The sequence below is a fragment of the Bolinopsis microptera genome, chromosome 3, assembly GCF_026151205.1.
Source record: "Bolinopsis microptera isolate Bmic1 chromosome 3, MBARI_Bmic_1.0, whole genome shotgun sequence".
NCBI classification, from domain to species: Eukaryota; Metazoa; Ctenophora; class Tentaculata; order Lobata; family Bolinopsidae; genus Bolinopsis; species Bolinopsis microptera.
This window is the reverse complement of record NC_087074.1, coordinates 18,477,139-18,498,063: the sequence shown is the minus strand read 5'-3', so window position 1 is coordinate 18,498,063 and position 20,925 is coordinate 18,477,139. Positions and strand designations below refer to the sequence as shown.

The 20,925-nt window shown below is 37.6% G+C and overlaps 1 protein-coding gene across 1 annotated transcript; it reads right to left on the bottom strand.

Moving 5' to 3' along the window:
* Positions 1–5,130: 5,130 nt before the first annotated feature.
* Positions 5,131–8,953, bottom strand: LOC134812578 (uncharacterized). The gene is made up of 6 exons (XM_063820063.1): positions 8,825–8,953; positions 8,274–8,390; positions 7,693–7,949; positions 7,122–7,316; positions 6,823–6,927; positions 5,131–6,318 (listed from the first exon to the last, which is right to left on the bottom strand). Exons 1-6 carry the CDS (start codon positions 8,922–8,924, stop codon positions 5,905–5,907), a joined length of 1,188 nt encoding a protein of 395 aa, XP_063676133.1. The 5' UTR covers positions 8,925–8,953; the 3' UTR covers positions 5,131–5,904.
* Positions 8,954–20,925: the final 11,972 nt, after the last annotated feature.

Here is a 20,925-nt window from a genome sequence, read left to right as displayed (position 1 = left end):
GGATCTCTCACGTATTGATGCAGTCCATAGCTGGCCAATACTTCAGTCAGTTTGGCCGTGTTTCTTGATTTATGTTCATCCAAATGAATATTAAGATCACCACAGATTAAAAACTTCTTGTATTTCATGAATATGTTCCCAATAAACTCATCCAAATCTTCAAATAATACATCAGTCAATGACCCTGGTCGGTAAACACAAGCACAGAGGACAGTATCACCCGATGAGTCCCGAAATTTGCCTAAAACTGCTTCAAACGTATCTCCACACTTATCAAACACAGGAGTAAGGTTCAAATCACTTGAATTGTAAATAATTCCAACTCCTCCGCCTCTGCATTTAACGGAGTCTTTCCTGATGTAGTGAATCAAGTTATAGCCGTAAGACTTGATGGTAGCAGTAACATCATTCTTCATGCTGGTGAGCCAAGTCTCAGTGACAAAAAGGACAGAGATTCTTTGGTCGATTATAGATTCCATGATTGGTTGAATCTTATTATTGAGAGATCTCACATTCCAGCAACAGCCAAGAATCTCTGTCGGAGAGGATTTCAGACCACTGCTTACAAGTTTTTTGAACTGTAGTAATTGATAGTTTTGCGGAGATGCTGCTGTTCAGCAACATAAGCTGGACATGTCCTATCAAATGCCGTGTGTGTGTTACTTTCATCCCGATACTTGCCCTTAGAGCAGTTAATGCAGCATGGGATAAGACTATTAGTTTTCTTTTCTGGACAATCTTCTGACGTATGATTCTTGGAACAATAACCACAAATAGCTTTTTCTGATTCACACTCCGACCTGTAGTGTCCAAAACCTTGGCATTTGTTGCATCGTTTTACATGAAATTGATCATAAACTTTGCAACTAAACGAACTGATGTATAGCCGATCTCCCTGTTGTTCTATGATTTTCCTGATATTGTTACTAACTCGTATAGTAGCTTGATGCTTGCTGCTGTTTTTGATCTGAGGTTTAACTTTTAGTACGGAAAATGTTTCACCCTGGGATTTTAATGCCTTAATGTTGGGGTGAGCTTGAAGGATCAGGTCTTCTAGATCTTCTTCAGAATAATTATCAGCAAGGTTAGCAACAGAGATTGTGGGCAAACGTTCTGGTGGCTGGTGCGTTTTTATTTCTGGAAGTTGCTGGGATACTTTCTTGACAAGATTTTCCCTGTCAGCCGTTGTCGGACACACAACCACAATTTCCCCTTTCTTGTTGACATACCGTTTGTCAGCATGAATGGCGTTGTCTTTGATGATTTTGTCAACATCTTTGCGATCTTGATCTTGATTTTCTGGTGTTTTGCTGGACATGATTAATACAGAGCGATATGAAGGGGCAACTGGTGCTGGAGATGAAGGAGAAGAAATTTCAGTTATGTCTGGAGATGTTTTCATATTCACAACTTTCATAAGTAAACCCTTCATGTCCTCCATAGATTGGGTCAGATTATCTACTCGCCTGTCAATCAGGTCGACTTTACTTTCAGCACTGACTGCGGAGTTCTGTTCAGAGTGTGTCTTGCAGACATTACACACAAACGTAAAAGTCCCAAATCTGGAACTGTTAACACCCTTGGTTGCGTTTCTGTCGGAATATGCTTATCGTGAGCCAGCATATATTAAGATCATTCCAAAAACTTCTACAGTTTTTCGACCTAATGAGATCTTCCTCTATCATGAATTTTCTGGTGTCTAAGTAGATTTGATTTTTGAGTTGTTGCATGCGAACAATCTGAACATTTAAATGGTTTTTCTCCGGAGTGTTTCATCAAATGTTTTTTGAGGCTTGATTTCAGACCTGCTGTATAGGAACAATTTGAACATTTAAATGGTTTCTCTCCGGAGTGAGACATCATATGTACTTTGAGTTGGGATTTCTGAGCTGCTGTATAGGAACAATCTGAGCATTTGAACGGTTTCTCTTCGGAGTGAGTCATCAGATGTACTTTGAGGTGTGATTTCTGAGTTGTTGCATACGAACAATCTGAACATTTAAATGGTTTTTCTCCGGAGTGTTTCATCAAATGTTTTTTGAGGCTTGATTTCAGACCTGCTGTATAGGAACAATTTGAACATTTAAATGGTTTCTCTCCGGAGTGAGACATCATATGTACTTTGAGTTGGGATTTCTGAGCTGCTGTATAGAAACAATCTGAGCATTTGAACGGTTTCTCTTCGGAGTGAGTACTCATATGTCTTTTTAGGTCTGATGTCTTAGCTGTTGCGTATGAACAATCTGAACATTTAAATGGTTTGTCCCCAGAGTGAGTCACCATATGATTTTTGAGGCGTGATTTATAAGCTGTTGCATAAAGACAATCTGAGCATTTGAACAGTTTCTCTCCGGAGTGAGTTATTAAGTGATATCGAAGAGTTCTTTTTCGTGTAGTTGAATATGAACAGTCAGGACATTTCAACTGCTTTTCACCAGCACGAATATTTTCAGGAGAATTGGGAATCTCCTGAGAAACAGTAGAATTGTCTGATCTATTACTGATCCCAGATCCTGTATTATCACTGTCATTTTGAAATTCAGCACATCGTGGCCTTTTTCGTTTGCTAGAATTATTAAAGTGATCATTTATATGCTTAATAAAACTGTCCTCCTCCAGAAATGTTTCCCCACAAACTGAGCAGAGAAAGCCTCCAGCTTCTCCATTGAATTCACTATGCTCAGTTTTTACTTCTGATTTAAGAACACCACATTTAATTTGACTACAACAACCATCTTGTTCTGTAACATGACCATTTTCATGAACAGAACCTCCAGCAAAATCATGTAAGAAACTGTGCTCCTCATCTTGTACTCGTAGGTCAGGCTTATAATGACGTTCCCTGATATGTTCAAGGAAATACTTCTCGTAAAATAGTTGTTCACCACATGCTGGACACAGAAAACCGCCAGTTTTGCTTCTCAAATCCTCTTCTTCGGTCTTCACTTCGGTCTTTATGTGTGAACATGACATCTGAAGAGTATTCTGGATTAATTAATAAATACATTCAGGTTGAACTGGAAATCAGTAATAATTCAGGAGGGCCGTGTATCAATCATAATTTTAGTTTTATAAAATGTTTTATATGACCAGGTTTCAATGTTTGCATTACAATATTATACTTATATATAGTTACTCGGACAATTGAAGAAATGTAAACTGCTTGTAGTTGAATTTACAGTACAATGGAAACGTCCATCATTATTGAGTATTGCTACTAAAACAATTATACAAAAATCTTAATCTTCTATAAAACAGAGTTATACACCATGATACAAACAGGAAGATATTATGTAAATATAAGAACTTGCTCTATAAGATTCCTAATACTCTAATACAATAAAAGCTGGCACATTGTTAATTGTAATACTCTTTATCAATCCTATAATGGTATAGTACGATTTAGACAAACATTTCGCAAAGAACCTAAACCAGCAGTATAATTTTAAATATAATTATTTCTAATATTACATAATTCTCATTAGCATATTATATCTGTTAACTATTGAGTCATCAACTTCTCTTCTGGGAACCCCTTCAAGGACATCGTCGAAGGGGAAGACCTCACCTCACATATATTGACATCCTTCGGAAGGACACGGGGCTTGACGACAGAAAGGAGATGAACAAACTCATGCTGGATAGACAGATATGGAAAAAAACTATCTCTGTTCGGACGTTGAAGCCGCCCTAAGTCGAAGTCGAGTAAGTCGTATCTGGTAATTAGGAATTTGTTATTACAGCTTTAGAACAGAGTGAACATTCAAATGTATTTTACACCAGAATATGGTGTTTTGAATAAACATTTGCCGGTACGACTATTTTTATGTTCAAAAAGACGCGATTATCGTGTGCCAGCATTATATATTAAGATCATTCCAAAAATTTCTACAGTTTTTCGACCTAATGCGTTCTTCCTCTATCATGAATTTTCTGGTGTCTAAGTAGATTTGATTTTTGAGTTGTTGCATACGAACAATCTGAACATTTAAATGGTTTTTCTCCGGAGTGTTTTATCAAATGTTTTTTGAGGCTTGATTTCAGACCTGCTGTATAGGAACAATTTGAACATTTAAATGGTTTCTCTCCGGAGTGAGACATCATATGTACTTTGAGTTGGGATTTCTGAGCTGCTGTATAGCTGTATAGGAACAATCTGAGCATTTGAACGGTTTCTCTTCGGAGTGAGTACTCATATGTCTTTTTAGGTCTGATGTCTTAGCTGTTGCGTACGAACAATCTGAACATTTAAATGGTTTGTCCCCAGAGTGAGTCATCATATGATTTTTAAGGCGTGATTTATAAGCTGTTGCATACGAACAATCTGAACATTTGAACGGTTTCTCTCCGGAGTGAGTTGTAAAGTGATATCGAAGAGTTCTTTTTCGTGTAGTTGAATATGAACAGTCAGGACATTTCAACTGCTTTTCACCAGCACGAATATTTTCAGGAGAATTGGGAATCTCCTGAGAAACGGTAGAATTGTCTGATCTATTACTCATCCCAGATCCTGTATTATCACTGTCATTTTGAAATTCAGCACATCGTGGCCTTTTTCGTTTGCTAGAATTATTAAAGTGATCATTGATATGCTTAATAAAACTGTCCTCCTCCAGAAATTTTTCCCCACAAACTGAGCAGAGAAAACCTCCAGCCTCTCCATTGAATTCACTCATCTCAGTTTTTACTTCTGATTTAAGAACATCACATTTATTTTCAACACAACAACCATCTTGTTCTGTAACATGACCATTGTCATGAACAGAACCTCCAGCAAACTCATGTAACAAACTGTGCTCCTCATCTTGTACTCGTAGGTCAGCCTTATAATGACGTTCCCTGATATGTTCAAGGAAATACTTCTCGTAGAAAAGTTGTTCGCCGCATGCTGGACACAGAAAACCTCCAGTTTTGCTTTCCAAGTCCTCTTCTTCGTTCTTCACTTCGGTCTTTATGTGAGAACATGACATCTGAAGAGTATTCTGGATTAATTAATAAATACATTCAGGGTGAAATCAGAAATAATTATCACAATTCAGGAGTGCCATGTATCAATCATAATTTCATTAATACAATGTTTTGTATGATGTGGTTTCAACAGATGCATATTATAGTAAATCAGGCAATTGTAGAAATGGAAACTAATTGTAATTGAATTTGCAGTTTAATTGTAACATTCCATCAGTATTAAGTATTTCTACTATTATAAACATTATACAAAAGTCTTAATCTTCAATGAAACAGAGTTACACACAATGATAAAAACAGGGTGATATGATAATATGTATAATCACTGATTATCTATCTAAATGATTACGCTAGTGAAAACAAACTCACTAGCTATGTTTAACAGATTATGGAGGGGGAAAGGGGGCCCGGGGGGGGAGGGGTTAAAAAGAGGCACGTGCATAATGGACACTTGAAATGTTTGTACGGTTTTCACCATGACATAGTCTTTTGATCACGTTCAAAAAGATACGCCTTTCGTGCAATAGCAATAATGATCATGTTCCGTAATAATCAGTATAAGTTGGTACTTGGTATGAGTTCTTTCGTGTCAGATTCAATTCTTCTAGCATGCTTTTTTTGGCGTTTTAGTAGATTTGATTTCTGAGCTGCTGCATACGAACAAACTGAACATTTGAATGGTTTCTCTCCGGAGTGAGTCATCAGATGTACTTTGAGGTGTGATTTCTGAGCTGCTGCATACGAACAGTCTGGACATATTTTGTATGGTTTAACTCGAGTGTGAGTTGTTAAGTGATATTGAAGAGTACTTTTTCGTGCAGTTACATATGAACAATCAGGGCATTCCAACTGTTTTTTAGTAGCAAGAATATTTGCTAGAGGATCTGGACTCTCCTGAGAGATGATAGATATGTCCGATCTTTTACTGATCCAAGATCATTGACTACTGTCATTTTGAAATTCATCACATCTTTGTCTTTTATGTTTGCCAGAATTATTAACGTGATCATTGATATGCTTAATAAAACTGTCCTCCTCCAGGAATTTTTCCCCACAAACTGAGCAGAGAAAGCCTCCAGCCTCTCCATTGAATTCACTCTGCTCAGTTTTTAATTCTGATTTAAGAACATCACATTTATTTTGAACACAGCAACCATCTTGTTCTGTAACATGACCATTTTCATGAGCAGAACCTCCAGCAAACTCATGTAACAAACTGTGCTCCTCATCTTGTACTCGTAGGTCGTAAAGTAGTTGTTCACCACATGCTGGACACAGAAAACCTCCAGTTTTACTTCTCAAATCCTCTTCCTTGGTCTTCACTTCGCTTGTTATGTGAGAGTATAAAATCTGAAGAGAATTCTGGATTAATTAATACATACTTTAAGGGGGAACTTGAAATCAGTAATAATTATCATAATTAAATAATATCAGTAATAATTCAGGTGTGCCTTGTATCAATCATAATTGTAGTACAATTGTATTGTACAATGCATTGAGATATCGTTCATTTAAAATAGAGTAATTGGCCTGTCTATGTAAATTTAATTCTGATAATTAATCGTTAATATTACATAAAATTTTATGGACGAAATTATATCATGGGGGACCGGGGTCTCCCAATCCATGACTTCGTTGACGCACCTTTTACAAGCAAGAGCCACTTTGGTCTACTCGCTGTGAGGTGTCTACGCTAAATGGGTTGGTGGTAAAAAACTAGAATTTCGCCGCACAATCAGTTTTGCCTACAATGTTGTTGTCTAAAAACTTTTTACAATCAATATATAATTTATATGGGAAACAGATGATTAATTTAACAATATTACATGATAAAAACTGGGGAAAATTACTCACAGGAGCTTCAATCCCAGATGGACCATTTTTAATATTTTCACTGGAATACTTCTTCTTCAGATGAATATTCATTGTCTTTATGGGAATATCGTCTTCGTCACAGATCTAGGCATTTGCCAAGTTAAGAATATTGATCGATAAACATTGAAAAGGACGGATACACCATTTTCTATCCTTAAATAATTAGTAAATTGAGTAAATGGTGAAATGATTGAATAACGTCACATCCTATTTACTTAGTTATGATGCATGATCCTGATGGGATTAAGAAATTCCACAGATGAAAAAATTGGACTAACCTGAATTATAGATTTTTGGATCCGGTCAAAACTTTTTATTATTCGTTTTCTTTGTCCTTCACGAGTCATTTTAGAAAATTGACACCTTGGGCCACGGGTAACTACTGGATTCACCTTATCCTTCAGATCAAATACAACGTCATCCAAAGGCAGGCAGTCTTTTTTTTTCGTTTTTAAATCACACAGTTTCTTCCGCTAAAGATTAAGTGGACGTTAAACACAGATCCAATTGGCGGGAGTCAACTACGATCATGTTATTGAAAATTAGTATGCAAAGTTGTAACATGGTAATCAGCACTTTAAATGATAATGATTATCTGACAAATTCTATGATTTACCACTGATTGTGAAAACTTACATAAGCCACAATCTTGTTAAACACAGCTCAAATTGGGGTGAGTGAGAGTCAACCACAATCATATCATTGGAAACTAGTATGCAGTACCTATAACTAACTTACTTGTCTCGTCATTATTTGTAGCAATATGGTAGCATCAGCCTTTTATGATAATATGATAATTATCTGACAAAATTATCTGACAAATGTTATGTTATGATTGTGAAAACTTACATAAGCCACAATCCTGTTTTTTGCCCATCTTGAGACCCTAACTTCTGGAGACCCCAAGTTCTCCTGTTCTATAAAGTCATTCATAATGCGAGTCTCCGTAACTTTCACATTTTTTCCAAGTTCTTGTTTACATGTTTTAATGATCGAGTTCATTCTGCCGTGAGTTAGAGCTAGGAGAGGTTTAATTATCTTACGCCTCTTGCCACGTCCATTTTTCGGATTGCTAGCCATCCTTTTCCGATTAGACCTGCTTTCACCTAAAAATGTTTTATCTGTAACCTCTTAATTAAGCTTTTATAGCCTGTCAAAATAGCAGCCTCTCTCCGTCGGAACTGTAGCAAAGTATTTATATACATAGAATTAGAATTATAATTAGACAAGAATTATTTTATCAGTACCATCAGTACATAATAATCATGGGTTACAAGTCTAAATTAATGATGTTTAACTTTTTTCAACTTTTCATGTCATTAAAATGATTCAAAGCCATAACAAGAATTGTGCCTGTTGTTTCATTTTGGCTGACGCTAGATTTTTTACAAAAGCGTGTGAATGGAAAAAATCAACAAAAATTAGCTTACCCGATAACATTTCCTCATCAGAATCAGATGAAACATCCTCTTGATACCCTTTCTGACTTAGATTCTTCAGAAATAATGGTTCTGGCGTAGTATTTATCTCAGAACTCTTCGACTGACCTGATAAAGTCATTGAGATTTTATTATAATTATCAAACATTATTATATTAAATAGGGTTACTACAAGAGGTCTCGACTAGCATCAAACCTTGGCAGTCCGTAATTTTTCTCTGGCCCTGTCTTAGCTGCAACCCCAGGGACTAGGGGATAACAAAAAGAAGAAATGGAATATTATTATTATTATTGAACACGGGCAATATTCTGTATTTTTGATCCGTGTGTAACGGAATTTTAATCACGCATAGATGAGATTTCAACCATAGACACGGCCCACCGCGCACACAGCCACACTATAAATGCAAATGGCATAAAATGGGCCACAGAGTTTTTACGGTTATTCGTTTAAAGTACAAGAGTGTGTCAAAACACCAAATCATTATTACTGATAAAATTATGTCAGATAAAGCATGTTTAATTCAAACATTTTTACTCACAAAAGACGCGTTGAGCAGTCCTAATCTTGTCTCGTAAAGGGTATTTCCTGATCTCTGAATGAGGAGTATCTTCGGTAGGATTCTTACTTGCAGAATCCATCTTTAAAGTACAAAGCACTTTACATTCTACAAATTTCGTACTATCAATATTAATATTTAAAAGTAAAACTAATATAAAACTTTATATTATATTATATTATAGTGGCACAACTGCACAACAACTTAAAATGCACATGTGTGCCATGAAAACAGTTCAGGATACAATAAAACCTGAAAAAGTAACCTGGCACATTATATTCTAAACCAGATAAGGGTGATTAGACTTGATACACTAAATAAACAATAATGTGTACATGCATTTTCCAGTAGAACCAATTAGGGAAAACTAGGATTGAAAAATATTAAGATACAATATTATGAGCACGTTTGAAAAGAAATGTTTTCAGATACATTTTAAAAGAGTCCAATGTTGTACAATTCTTAATCTCAAATGGTAGTTCATTCCATAATTTAGGGCCAACTTTCTCAAAAGATCTTTCTCCATGTTGTGTGTGCACTCTAGGTTCAGTCAAATAGATAAGATGATTATAGTTTGCAAATTTAAACATTGTACTTAAATAATCTGGTCCCATACCATTAAGACATAAATATAAACAAGAAGTAAAAATTTGTACTAATTCTGTAACTGATAGGCAGCCAATGAAGGTCTTTCAGAGTATCTCCTAAATGATCATGTTTATTATATAGTCCTACTATAGCTTTAGCAGAAGCATTTTGAATGAGTTGAAGCTGATGGATGAGGTAGTCACTGATTCCAAAATAAAGGGCGTTGCAGTAATCCAATTTGCAGACGATAATGCTATTAACAATAAGCTCTGGTTTGCCCGCTGAAGATTTCCGGTTACAGACTAAAAAAGCTCTTCTAGATATTATTCCCTTGAAAAATCCTGGACTTAAACACTTGCTAGATAATGAGCATTTCTTTGAAATTGTGTACATAAATGTTGGACTAAGGTACACTACTGCTGGGATCAAGGTCTCTCCTCAGATTAGGAACCTATTGACAGGAGACGGCAAAATCTTCATTCTGAATAGTGCTTGTCCTGTAAAGGATAGATTCATCATCAAGCAGTGCTATAATTGTCAGAAGCTCCACCATATTTCCCAAAATTGTCCTGAGAAAGAAACTCTGGTTTGTATGTATTGCAGCGGTAGGCATAGAACATCAGACTGTCATTACAAGGAAGACCCTAGCAGACATAGATGTCGCAATTGCAGTCTGTCAAAAGATCCAAGAATCTCATCTCACTGTAACACTCACCATTCCAGCTCAGAGCAGTGCCCCATCATGCAACAGGCATTGAATCGGTATAAACAAAACATCCTTACTTCAAAAAACTAGCTACAAACTCTAAGTCAGAATGTCAGAGTATGAACTTTGCCCTGTTCAATTGCAGATCCATCTGCAATAAAACTGCTGGAGTCATGCAATTGCTTGAAGACTTTGATACTGATATTTGCTGTGCTACAGAAACTTGGCTGAGAAAAGATGACAATGCTAAGTTTTCTGAGATGAAAGAACTTGGATATTCCATTCATAGCCAGCCAAGAGCTGGGCGGGGAGGAGGTGTTGCTGTTCTATATAAGAAAAGTCTTAAAGTGACTCCTCAGAAGTGCAAGCGATTCAAAACGTTTGAGTCTTGTGAATGTACCTTCAAATCATCTTCTGGAGATATACTACGAATTGTTTCAATTTACCGTTCTGGCACCTCCACATCTCAGAGTGCTAACATCCCCCAATTTCTAACTGACTTTGAGCAACTCTTGGTTGATTTAGTAGACAAACCTGGAAAGCCCTTGATCATGGGTGATTTTAATATCCACATTGAAGACGAAAATGATTCAGTTGCACAAAGGTTTAATTCACTACTTAAGTCTTGTGGGTGGGTGCAACAAATTTCAGCTGCAACACACAGAGATGGGGGCATATTAGATCTTGTAATTACCAGGGATGGTTCTTTTACTCACGATTGCATTGAAGTTCTAGATCCTGTCATTACTGATTCTGGTACATCGTCTGACCACTACTTTGTTGCTTTCAATTGCAATGTATCTCCAGCACCCATAGGCACTCTAGAACCAATTACTTACAGAAACATTGCCTGCATAGACCTAGATGCTTTTGTTGAGGACATTCTTAAGTCAAAACTATGTGACACTGATTGCTTCAATGACCTCGATAGTGCAGTTGATATCTATGAGTCTGAGTTGAGCAGTATTTTGGACAAGCATGCTAAAGAAAAAACTTTCATCCCAAGAAAAGATCATAACGCTGAATGGTGGTCTACACACTGTCAACAAGCAAAAGCAATGAGAAGAAAGATTGAGAGACTGTATCAAAAGAATCATGATTGCCCAGATTATAAACGACTGTACAGGAAAGCATCAGAGAGAGCATCCTCAGTCATTGTATCCACAAGAGATCACTTCTACAAAACAAGGTTACAAGATAGTGCAGGTGATGCTAAAAAGACTTATTCCATCGTTAATAAGTTGCTCAATAAAGAAAAAGTTAGTACTACTACACCTTCTTGCTTTCTTGCTCTTCAAATCTTGAGAGTGCTAACAACTTTGCACAGTTCTTTAAATCAAAGGTCGACAACATATACAACAACATTTATTTAGAACAACAATCCCAAGATTCTCCTAACTCAGATGAATTTGTTCCTCTTTCTAATAGCCCAAAGATAGTACAATTCCGTCATGTGTCTGATGAAGAACTAGTAAGCATCATAAAGAATATGTCTAACAAATTCTGTGATCTTGACCCCATACCTACAAAGATTCTCATCAAGTGTCTCCCAGAACTCCTTCCTCTGATCTCATTTATAGTCAATGAATCATTAGTTAAAGGTGAGTTTCCTATAAAACTTAAGGAGGCTCTCATTCGTCCAAGTTTGAAGAAACGTGGCCTTGACGGTGAATCTCTATCTAACTATAGGCCTATTAGCAATCTCTCATTCTTGTCAAAAATCATTGAGAAGTGTGTATCTATACAGCTCACCAGTTATCTTGAGGATAACAACTTGCTTTCTAAAGTTCAGTCCGGCTATAGGAAGTTTCATAGCTGTGAAACTGCAACAACCAGAATCCATAACGACATCTTGATAACTATTGACAAGAAAACTAAAGTTGTTCTTTTACTTCTAGATTTGAGTGCTGCCTTTGATACTGTCAATCACCTAAGATTAATCAAGAAGCTAAGATCTGCTTATGGCATTACAGGCATTGCTCTTACATGGATCAGGTCCTACTTGGCTAACCGTTCATTTTGTGTCAAAGTCAAGGATTCGTCTTCCTCAGCAACTGTTCTTGAGATAGGTGTGCCACAAGGTTCAATCCTTGGCCCCCTGCTATTCATATTGTACACCAAAGATCTTGAGAACATTGCAAGTATGCATGGGTGCTGTATTCATTTGTATACTGATGACACCCAGCTGTATTTCACTCTTGATTCTGATGACCCATCACAGCTAGAGCACAATATGGAACACTGTATGTCTGATATCAAGAAATGGATGACAAACAATTTCCTTCAACTGAATTCTTCTAAGACTGAAGTCATCGTTATATCCTCTAAATTTGACTCAACAAATATTCCAGCCTCTCTACAGATTGTTAAGGATCAAGAGCCACATGTTGTTAGTGGAACTGTGAAGAGTCTTGGGCTGTATTTGGACAGTTATCTTTCAATGAGTGATCAGATTACGTCAGTGGTTCAAGCATGTAATATTCAGATCAGAAATTTGTGGTTTATTGCATCAAAACTGTCTTTTAACCTTAAGATTCAGCTTGTTCATGCTCTAGTACTCTCTAGAATTGATTATTGCAATAGCGTATATTTTGGACTGAGCTCTTATGATTTAAGTCGTTTACAGAAGGTGCAAAATTCTGCTGTAAGATTTATTTTCGGGAGAGGAAGAAAGGCACACACTACTCCACTACTTAAGAAAGTTCATTTTCTACCAGTCAGATTTAGAATAGATTTTAAGATTGCCCTACTTGCCTACAAGTGTTTAAATAATATAGCTCCTCCTTACTTAAAAGAGTTGATATCTCCTAGGCAGCAAAGTTTTAAAAATGTACGTCTTGATAATGATTATTTTTACCTTAGTTTTCCGCCCTCTCCTAACTATGTAAACACAGAGAAAGCTTTTAGTCACTGTGCAGTTAAAGTATTTAATTCCTTGCCATACGACATAAGATCAGCTGAGTCAGTTACATCTTTCAAGACCAAACTTAAAACATACTTCTTTTCTCTAGCATTTGATTGATTTTGCATTTACATAGGTAAAATGAACTTGTCATGTCTAATTTTCAATTAAACTAAGCTCAGTTAATGTAAGAGCCGCTTTAGAAAGCACTGGAGTTTATCTCCAGGATTAAATTATATCGAGTTATATGATTTAGCTATAAGGCGGTTTATAAATGTTGTATTTATTATTATTTATTATTATTAAGCTGAGCTTTACTAAAAAGATACTTTCTTCTGATTACATTCCTGAGGAGTCTAAAACAATGTTTTTTTAGGGACATGATTTGAGGCTCAAAGGTAAGGTGATGGTCAATTTGCACACCAAGATATAATGCAGTAACACTTGCAAACAGCAATCCTAGCATTTTCCTAGGAATAAGACTTGCCCATGGTGTTAATTGTGAGGGCCTCCCATTCGCTCTGGTAGACTACCTAGCGGCTGGCACTAACCAGTCTGTTCCCCTGTCTATAATTAAGCAGCTGTTAAATAGCAAGATCACCTATGAGGTGTGTGCATACACATGCCATCTTACAGGGTCTAATTGTCTTAGATACACTTCTATATCCAACCATTTCCTGACATCCGTCTTGAGATGTATGTGCATCTTGCTTGTGTTCCATCTAGTGTTTGATGCCCCCAGGCCAGATCTGAACAAAAATGAACATGAATATTCTTTGATTTAACATATTCTTCAAATAAGTGGTGATAATAAGACATACTAAAATGAATTACCTCAATCTGGCAATCAGTGACAGAGCTGTAAATGCCAACATTATATGTAACGTTACTTTTGCACCCCAACCCCCCAGAAGTTGCTGTTGAGGGCGTCCAGGCGATATAAAGCTTGTTATTTTACTCAAACGTTTGAATGTAAGCGCACGCATTACATTTGTGAAATCATGTTGTGAGACGTCCAATCCTCGTTTGGCTGCCCCAGCAGCATAGTAATATAATAACACACAGTTTATTGTAAATTTTACAAAGCACAAATGTTACAAGGCCAGGCACATCATCGCATCAACATAATGGAAATTTATATGATCAGGGCGTCCAGGACCCTTTTATTTAAAGACTATGCAATTTGAACTATTTGCTATCATACTGCCCGACAAAACCGCTAACCAGCACCCATGAGCCGCCTCCCCCCCCCCCCCCCTGTCCCCTATATAAATCGAGCGTTGCATTTCAGCCAATATGCAAAATTAAAATGACATTATTTTGACGTACAGTGATCACTCATTATGAGAACTAATCCCGACCACTTTCCTGGTCGAACTGTACCCAAATCAAACTAATTTATGAACCACGCGTATAGCCAACGTCCTGGCGGTGCTTAGCCGATGTAAAACTCTTCTGTCTCTTGTTAATATTCAAGTTGTACTGTGAATAAAAGTGTGTAGTGACAAGTGTGTAGTGGTAATGTATATTTATTATGACGACGCGATATTTATAATGCAGAATTAAAAGCTGCTTTCGATATGACTGGTGGTGGGCTCTCTCCGGCGGGACATAAATCTAGGGGGTACCCGGGGTACGAGTTAACGAACAGTGTTCGTGTCCTTCCACAACCCCCTATTACCATGTTTATGTCGGAGGGGAGCCTAATTCATCCGTTAGAATCGTTAGCGGAGCTCATGATATCTCGCGATGTATGCTGCATGAACGGTGCAAGACTTGCGCCGTTTGTTTCAGCATCCAGTTGCGAGTGCTTGCCCATCGAAAACATGATTCGTGATTGTGGATTTTATTAATATTACTGATTATCCATCATATTCAGTATTAATATTATCCATATTCAGTATTAATATTATCCATCCTTCAATCTCCAAAACAAGGTATGAAGGTAAATTAACTTTGAGCCTTGTTTTGGCGACTGCTTAATCGGTGGGCAAATAGATATTTGTTTTTTAGCAGTGTTGAACATTGAAACAATTATAAAATGTTTATTTTTATCTTATATAACGTATAATATGAATGACATATGCTATAGTGATGTAACATATATAATGCAAATAAAAAGTAACTTGCTAGATGTGATTTAAGTTTGTATCACGTGGTGACCCTCACGGTCGCTTCACTATATATCACCCTGTATCGTCTTCGACGATACAGGGGGAGCCGCGCACTTCGTGCGCGGCGGATCATACAACGTATGACAAATTTAAGTGCAATTGTAAATTGCAAAATGTTAACGTCGATTATTACTAACATTTATCTGAATTTAATACAATTACATTGTACATGTCACATATAAATTGGGTAGCTGAATGAAACTTGTGCTACAGAATCTTCCGTTATTAGCATTGCAGTGTCCACGCCCTGTACTGCGTTAACGACCGAAATTTTCCCAATATGCAATAATTAATATGCAATAATTATTCTCTGATAATTAACAATATATCGTGACATGTAATTGTACGATAAGAAACCTCGCGCGCGCGGCGCTTACATCTGCACCTGAGAATCTCTCAGCAATGTGTGGCTGTCTGCGCGGCGGGCTGTGTATTGTGTATATAGCTGAATTTAAATTTAAATTTATTTATAAATGTATAATAATATTAAATATGTATTGATTGTTTTGTGGTAAATAAAAATTTTATTTTACTAACATTTTTACTACAACTAATGATATGGACATATAATTAACCAAACTTAGCATGATCATATTATAAATAATACAGCTGAATCAACGCATTATTTGAAGTATTAAACATTATCAGCTACAATCGGTATGCGCGGCTTACTTTTTAAAGAATTCACCTAACCATGAGTCTAGGCGTACTGCGTGACGCGCTTGTTTCACAAGTGCCGCCTTCGGCGGTCGCGCGCCGCGCTACTGCAAGCGAGACACAGGAGGAGCAAAGTGCAAAGAAACTGCCACAAACTGCTACAAACTGCTACAAACTGCTACTAACTGCTATATTGATAACGGATCGATACATTAAGGATCAGATAACGGCCTAGTTAGCTCTCTAAGGTGGAGCCACTCGTACTCAGCATAGCACCTCATAAGACATTTTGTTTTGACGGGTCTGATTTTATTCGCCAATAGTACTGATTGAGTGCAAGGGCTATGTCTTAAACAAAAATATTAGAGAGTGCAACAATAAACAATGAATAAAGACTCCATTAATCCCACGTAGTTTAAGGATGGGTTTGCTAAAAGATTTTGAATCGGGTAATGCTAGTATACTTCATTTCTTTACACAAAAAAGGAATAAAATCATACCGGCTAAGAAAAAATATCTTGTTGGCAGCTGAGTACTCAGTTAAACAAAAATTTCAATTTTATGCCACAAGTTTAGAATAAAGCGATTTGATATTTAAAGGAATCCTAATTCAATGTGTAGTATGGTTGTCACTCTTTGAATAGATTAGATATATATTGACGGGGGAAAAGGAGTGTGCGTGCTGTTCGCTATTGATCACACCAAACGGCAACCTAGTAAAAGTTTTTTATGGACACCGGTCTCCATCACGATACGAAATTAGGATTGTAGAATTTATTGTATAACTATTAGGAGTGGAGGTAGCGGTGTGGTGCATTAATAGAGTGACAGTCTACTGATTTAGAGCTGTTTTTAAGTCAGCATAATGCCCATGGGTATATATTTGGACCTAAAGGCTGCAGTATGTCAACTTTAAAATTGGTTCTTTTAATCATTTATTAAATATCAGTTTAAGAATATATAAATCTGGAATCTGTTCACACTGTGAACCAGTCCTCTACAAATTACTGAGGACTTATTCTTACTTCTTAGAGCACTACACTGGCAGTCATCAGTACACATACATTGCAACTGATTAAATAACTGCCAGTGACGTCTATAGTTATAGTCTATGTAATAAGCGCCATGAGTTGGCACAGAATTTGGTGTCTCCGATTTTGATAAATTTGATACCAAAAGTTGCCTCTAAGTATGAATAATTCAAATTCAGTGTACAGCACGTTAAGGTCGAGCTGTATGTGGGTCTCCTGTGCATTTCAAGTGTTAAAAGGACGAAAAATCGATAAGTTCTCGCGTTAAAAGCTTATAACTTCTAAAATATTAAATATTTTGAAATAATTTTTACATTATCGTAATAAGCTTGGTCAGACGCAACTTCTGGTATAGAGAAATTACAATATCTGAAGGACCGAAATTATGTTTTTTTTTTATGTATCTGTGTTCAGATTCCAAAATTTTTAAAATGATATTTCTTCAAATCTTAAGATATTAATAACAAAAGTTTTGCCTCGATTGTGGATCGATAGCTTGTCATACGTTGTATGACCCGCCACGCACAAGTGCGCGGCCCCCCTGTATTTGGATATAATCTTACATGCTCTTGTCAGGTGAATGACTGCCAGAGACCCAGGAGAATCAGCCTGAGAAAGTCATCAGATAGTTGGATATTATGAAATTATTGGTGAAGGCATGCCTGAAACCAAAAAACATAAGAATATTAAAAAAACATCTCCTGAAATACGAATGCAATATGAGGGTTATCAAATGCTGATATTGCCATTTCTACCCAGTAATAAGAACCTGAAGTTGTTGCAACAGTTTGTAGATATCAGACAGGCGTTCCCTGTTATCATCAGATGCATCAACAATCACCACGGCTCCTCTGTTCTGTACACTTTTCCTAGGACAGTGTAAGTAAGAATTGGTTAGCTGTCGACTATATATTCAATGTGAATTAAATTGGATCCAAAAAGCAATTAACTTACTTTGGTACTGATAGAAGGTAGTTGCAGACGGAGACTAACTCGTCGTAGGAAGGAAGGGTGTCCTTATCAGGGACAGGAAATATCAGTAATGCTCTGTTCTGTTCATCTCTAAGCCCTGGGATAACATATTATGAATAACAAACATTTTTTGTTTAAATTTATTAAATCAAAAATTATATATATCCAAAGTTTGTTCGCCAATGGGGTGTGTCTGGGTGTCAAAGATCTTCAAGGTGGGTGCTACTTGTGATGAACTCTAGAAGGATGGGATGGTAATACTCGGTCTGGCCGTCTGGAAGCCCATAGAATTCCAGTTCAGAAACCGAGTAAGGAGGTGCGGCTACTGATGAGAAGCCTCCTTAAAGTTTATTTGGGTTAGAAACGACATCTGGGTCCCTACCCTCGCACAAGATTATTCTCAATTTTCTTGTTGTGTCCACAACTATACCGTTGATCAGAGTCACATCTGATGACTTCAGTGAAAGGGCTGATGACTTCAGTGAAAGAGCTGGTGACCTAGTGAAAGTGCTGGTGACGATGAGAAAGACCATAAACCAGGGATTCCTTCGGGAGCATGTAAGATTATATCCAAAGTTTGTTCGCCAATGGGGTGTGTCTGGGTGTCAAAGATCTTCAAGGTGGGTGCTACTTGTGATGAACTCTAGAAGGATGGGATGGTAATACTCGGTCTGGCCGTCTGGAAGCCCATAGAATTCCAGTTCAGAAACCGAGTAAGGAGGTGCGGCTACTGATGAGAAGCCTCCTTAAAGTTTATTTGGGTTAGAAACGACATCTGGGTCCCTACCCTCGCACAAGATTATTCTCAATTTTCTTGTTGTGTCCACAACTATACCGTTGATCAGAGTCACATCTGATGACTTCAGTGAAAGGGCTGATGACTTCAGTGAAAGAGCTGGTGACCTAGTGAAAGTGCTGGTGACGATGAGAAAGACCATAAACCAGGGATTCCTTCGGGAGCATGTAAGATTATATCCAAAGTTTGTTCGCCAATGGGGTGTGTCTGGGTGTCAAAGATCTTCAAGGTGGGTGCTACTTGTGATGAACTCTAGAAGGATGGGATGGTAATACTCGGTCTGGCCGTCTGGAAGCCCATAGAATTCCAGTTCAGAAACCGAGTAAGGAGGTGCGGCTACTGATGAGAAGCCTCCTTAAAGTTTATTTGGGTTAGAAACGACATCTGGGTCCCTACCCTCGCACAAGATTATTCTCAATTTTCTTGTTGTGTCCACAACTATACCGTTGATCAGAGTCACATCTGATGACTTCAGTGAAAGGGCTGATGACTTCAGTGAAAGAGCTGGTGACCTAGTGAAAGTGCTGGTGACGATGAGAAAGACCATAAACCAGGGATTCCTTCGGGAGCATGTAAGATTATATCCAAAGTTTGTTCGCCAATGGGGTGTGTCTGGGTGTCAAAGATCTTCAAGGTGGGTGCTACTTGTGATGAACTCTAGAAGGATGGGATGGTAATACTCGGTCTGGCCGTCTGGAAGCCCATAGAATTCCAGTTCAGAAACCGAGTAAGGAGGTGCGGCTACTGATGAGAAGCCTCCTTAAAGTTTATTTGGGTTAGAAACGACATCTGGGTCCCTACCCTCGCACAAGATTATTCTCAATTTTCTTGTTGTGTCCACAACTATACCGTTGATCAGAGTCACATCTGATGACTTCAGTGAAAGGGCTGATGACTTCAGTGAAAGAGCTGGTGACCTAGTGAAAGTGCTGGTGACGATGAGAAAGACCATAAACCAGGGATTCCTTCGGGAGCATGTAAGATTATATCCAAAGTTTGTTCGCCAATGGGGTGTGTCTGGGTGTCAAAGATCTTCAAGGTGGGTGCTACTTGTGATGAACTCTAGAAGGATGGGATGGTAATACTCGGTCTGGCCGTCTGGAAGCCCATAGAATTCCAGTTCAGAAACCGAGTAAGGAGGTGCGGCTACTGATGAGAAGCCTCCTTAAAGTTTATTTGGGTTAGAAACGACATCTGGGTCCCTACCCTCGCACAAGATTATTCTCAATTTTCTTGTTGTGTCCACAACTATACCGTTGATCAGAGTCACATCTGATGACTTCAGTGAAAGGGCTGATGACTTCAGTGAAAGAGCTGGTGACCTAGTGAAAGTGCTGGTGACGATGAGAAAGACCATAAACCAGGGATTCCTTCGGGAGCATGTAAGATTATATCCAAAGTTTGTTCGCCAATGGGGTGTGTCTGGGTGTCAAAGATCTTCAAGGTGGGTGCTACTTGTGATGAACTCTAGAAGGATGGGATGGTAATACTCGGTCTGGCCGTCTGGAAGCCCATAGAATTCCAGTTCAGAAACCGAGTAAGGAGGTGCGGCTACTGATGAGAAGCCTCCTTAAAGTTTATTTGGGTTAGAAACGACATCTGGGTCCCTACCCTCGCACAAGATTATTCTCAATTTTCTTGTTGTGTCCACAACTATACAAATTATAAAGCTTCAGTAAAATAAAATTATTGATTTTATGCTAATTTCATACATTTATGTTGGCCACTTGGGCTTAATGATAGAAGTTTGTCAAGGATCTCTAGGTGGAGGCATATTTCTCCTGGTACTGATGGCCCACTGCATCGGACTTTATTGGTGGTGTATCTTTATTTTTTAGTGTGTAATATATCAATACATCTTACTAAGATTCCTATATGATACAGTCTGAAGTTATTTTTGGTGGTGTATTGTTAATCCTAGTGTGGTGTATACTGTATATCCATAAAACTTCCTATGATTACTATATAATGATATGATTAAAGTGATATTTTCTGAATAAATTTGTTTTTTGAGGTGATCTAGTTGTTTGTTGCTGAATATTTTCGCCTCATCCCTTAGAACCACTCTGACATGGTTAGTACCTGACACTTTTGTCAGTTGCTAACCATATGGGCGGTATGCAAGCACATTAATTCATTTCATTTCAAATGTTTACAAAGACAAGCAATTTAGGATAATTTTTCATACCAGTCATACTGCAGATGGATTGACAGTTGATGAGGCAAAGGGGCTTGGGTTATGGATCATTAATTTTGT

Bases quoted from the DNA above. Each gene is read 5' to 3' on its own strand.
- LOC134812578 (XM_063820063.1), bottom strand. From the start codon at position 8,924: ATGGATTCTGCAAGTAAGAATCCTACCGAAGATACTCCTCATTCAGAG. The intron at 7,950-8,273 runs GTAAGCTAATTT...AAACATTTTTAG, and splicing joins TGATGAGGAAATGTTATCGG to GTGAAAGCAGGTCTAATCGG. The intron at 7,317-7,692 runs GTAAGTTTTCAC...CTTAATCTTTAG, and splicing joins AAAACAGGATTGTGGCTTAT to CGGAAGAAACTGTGTGATTT.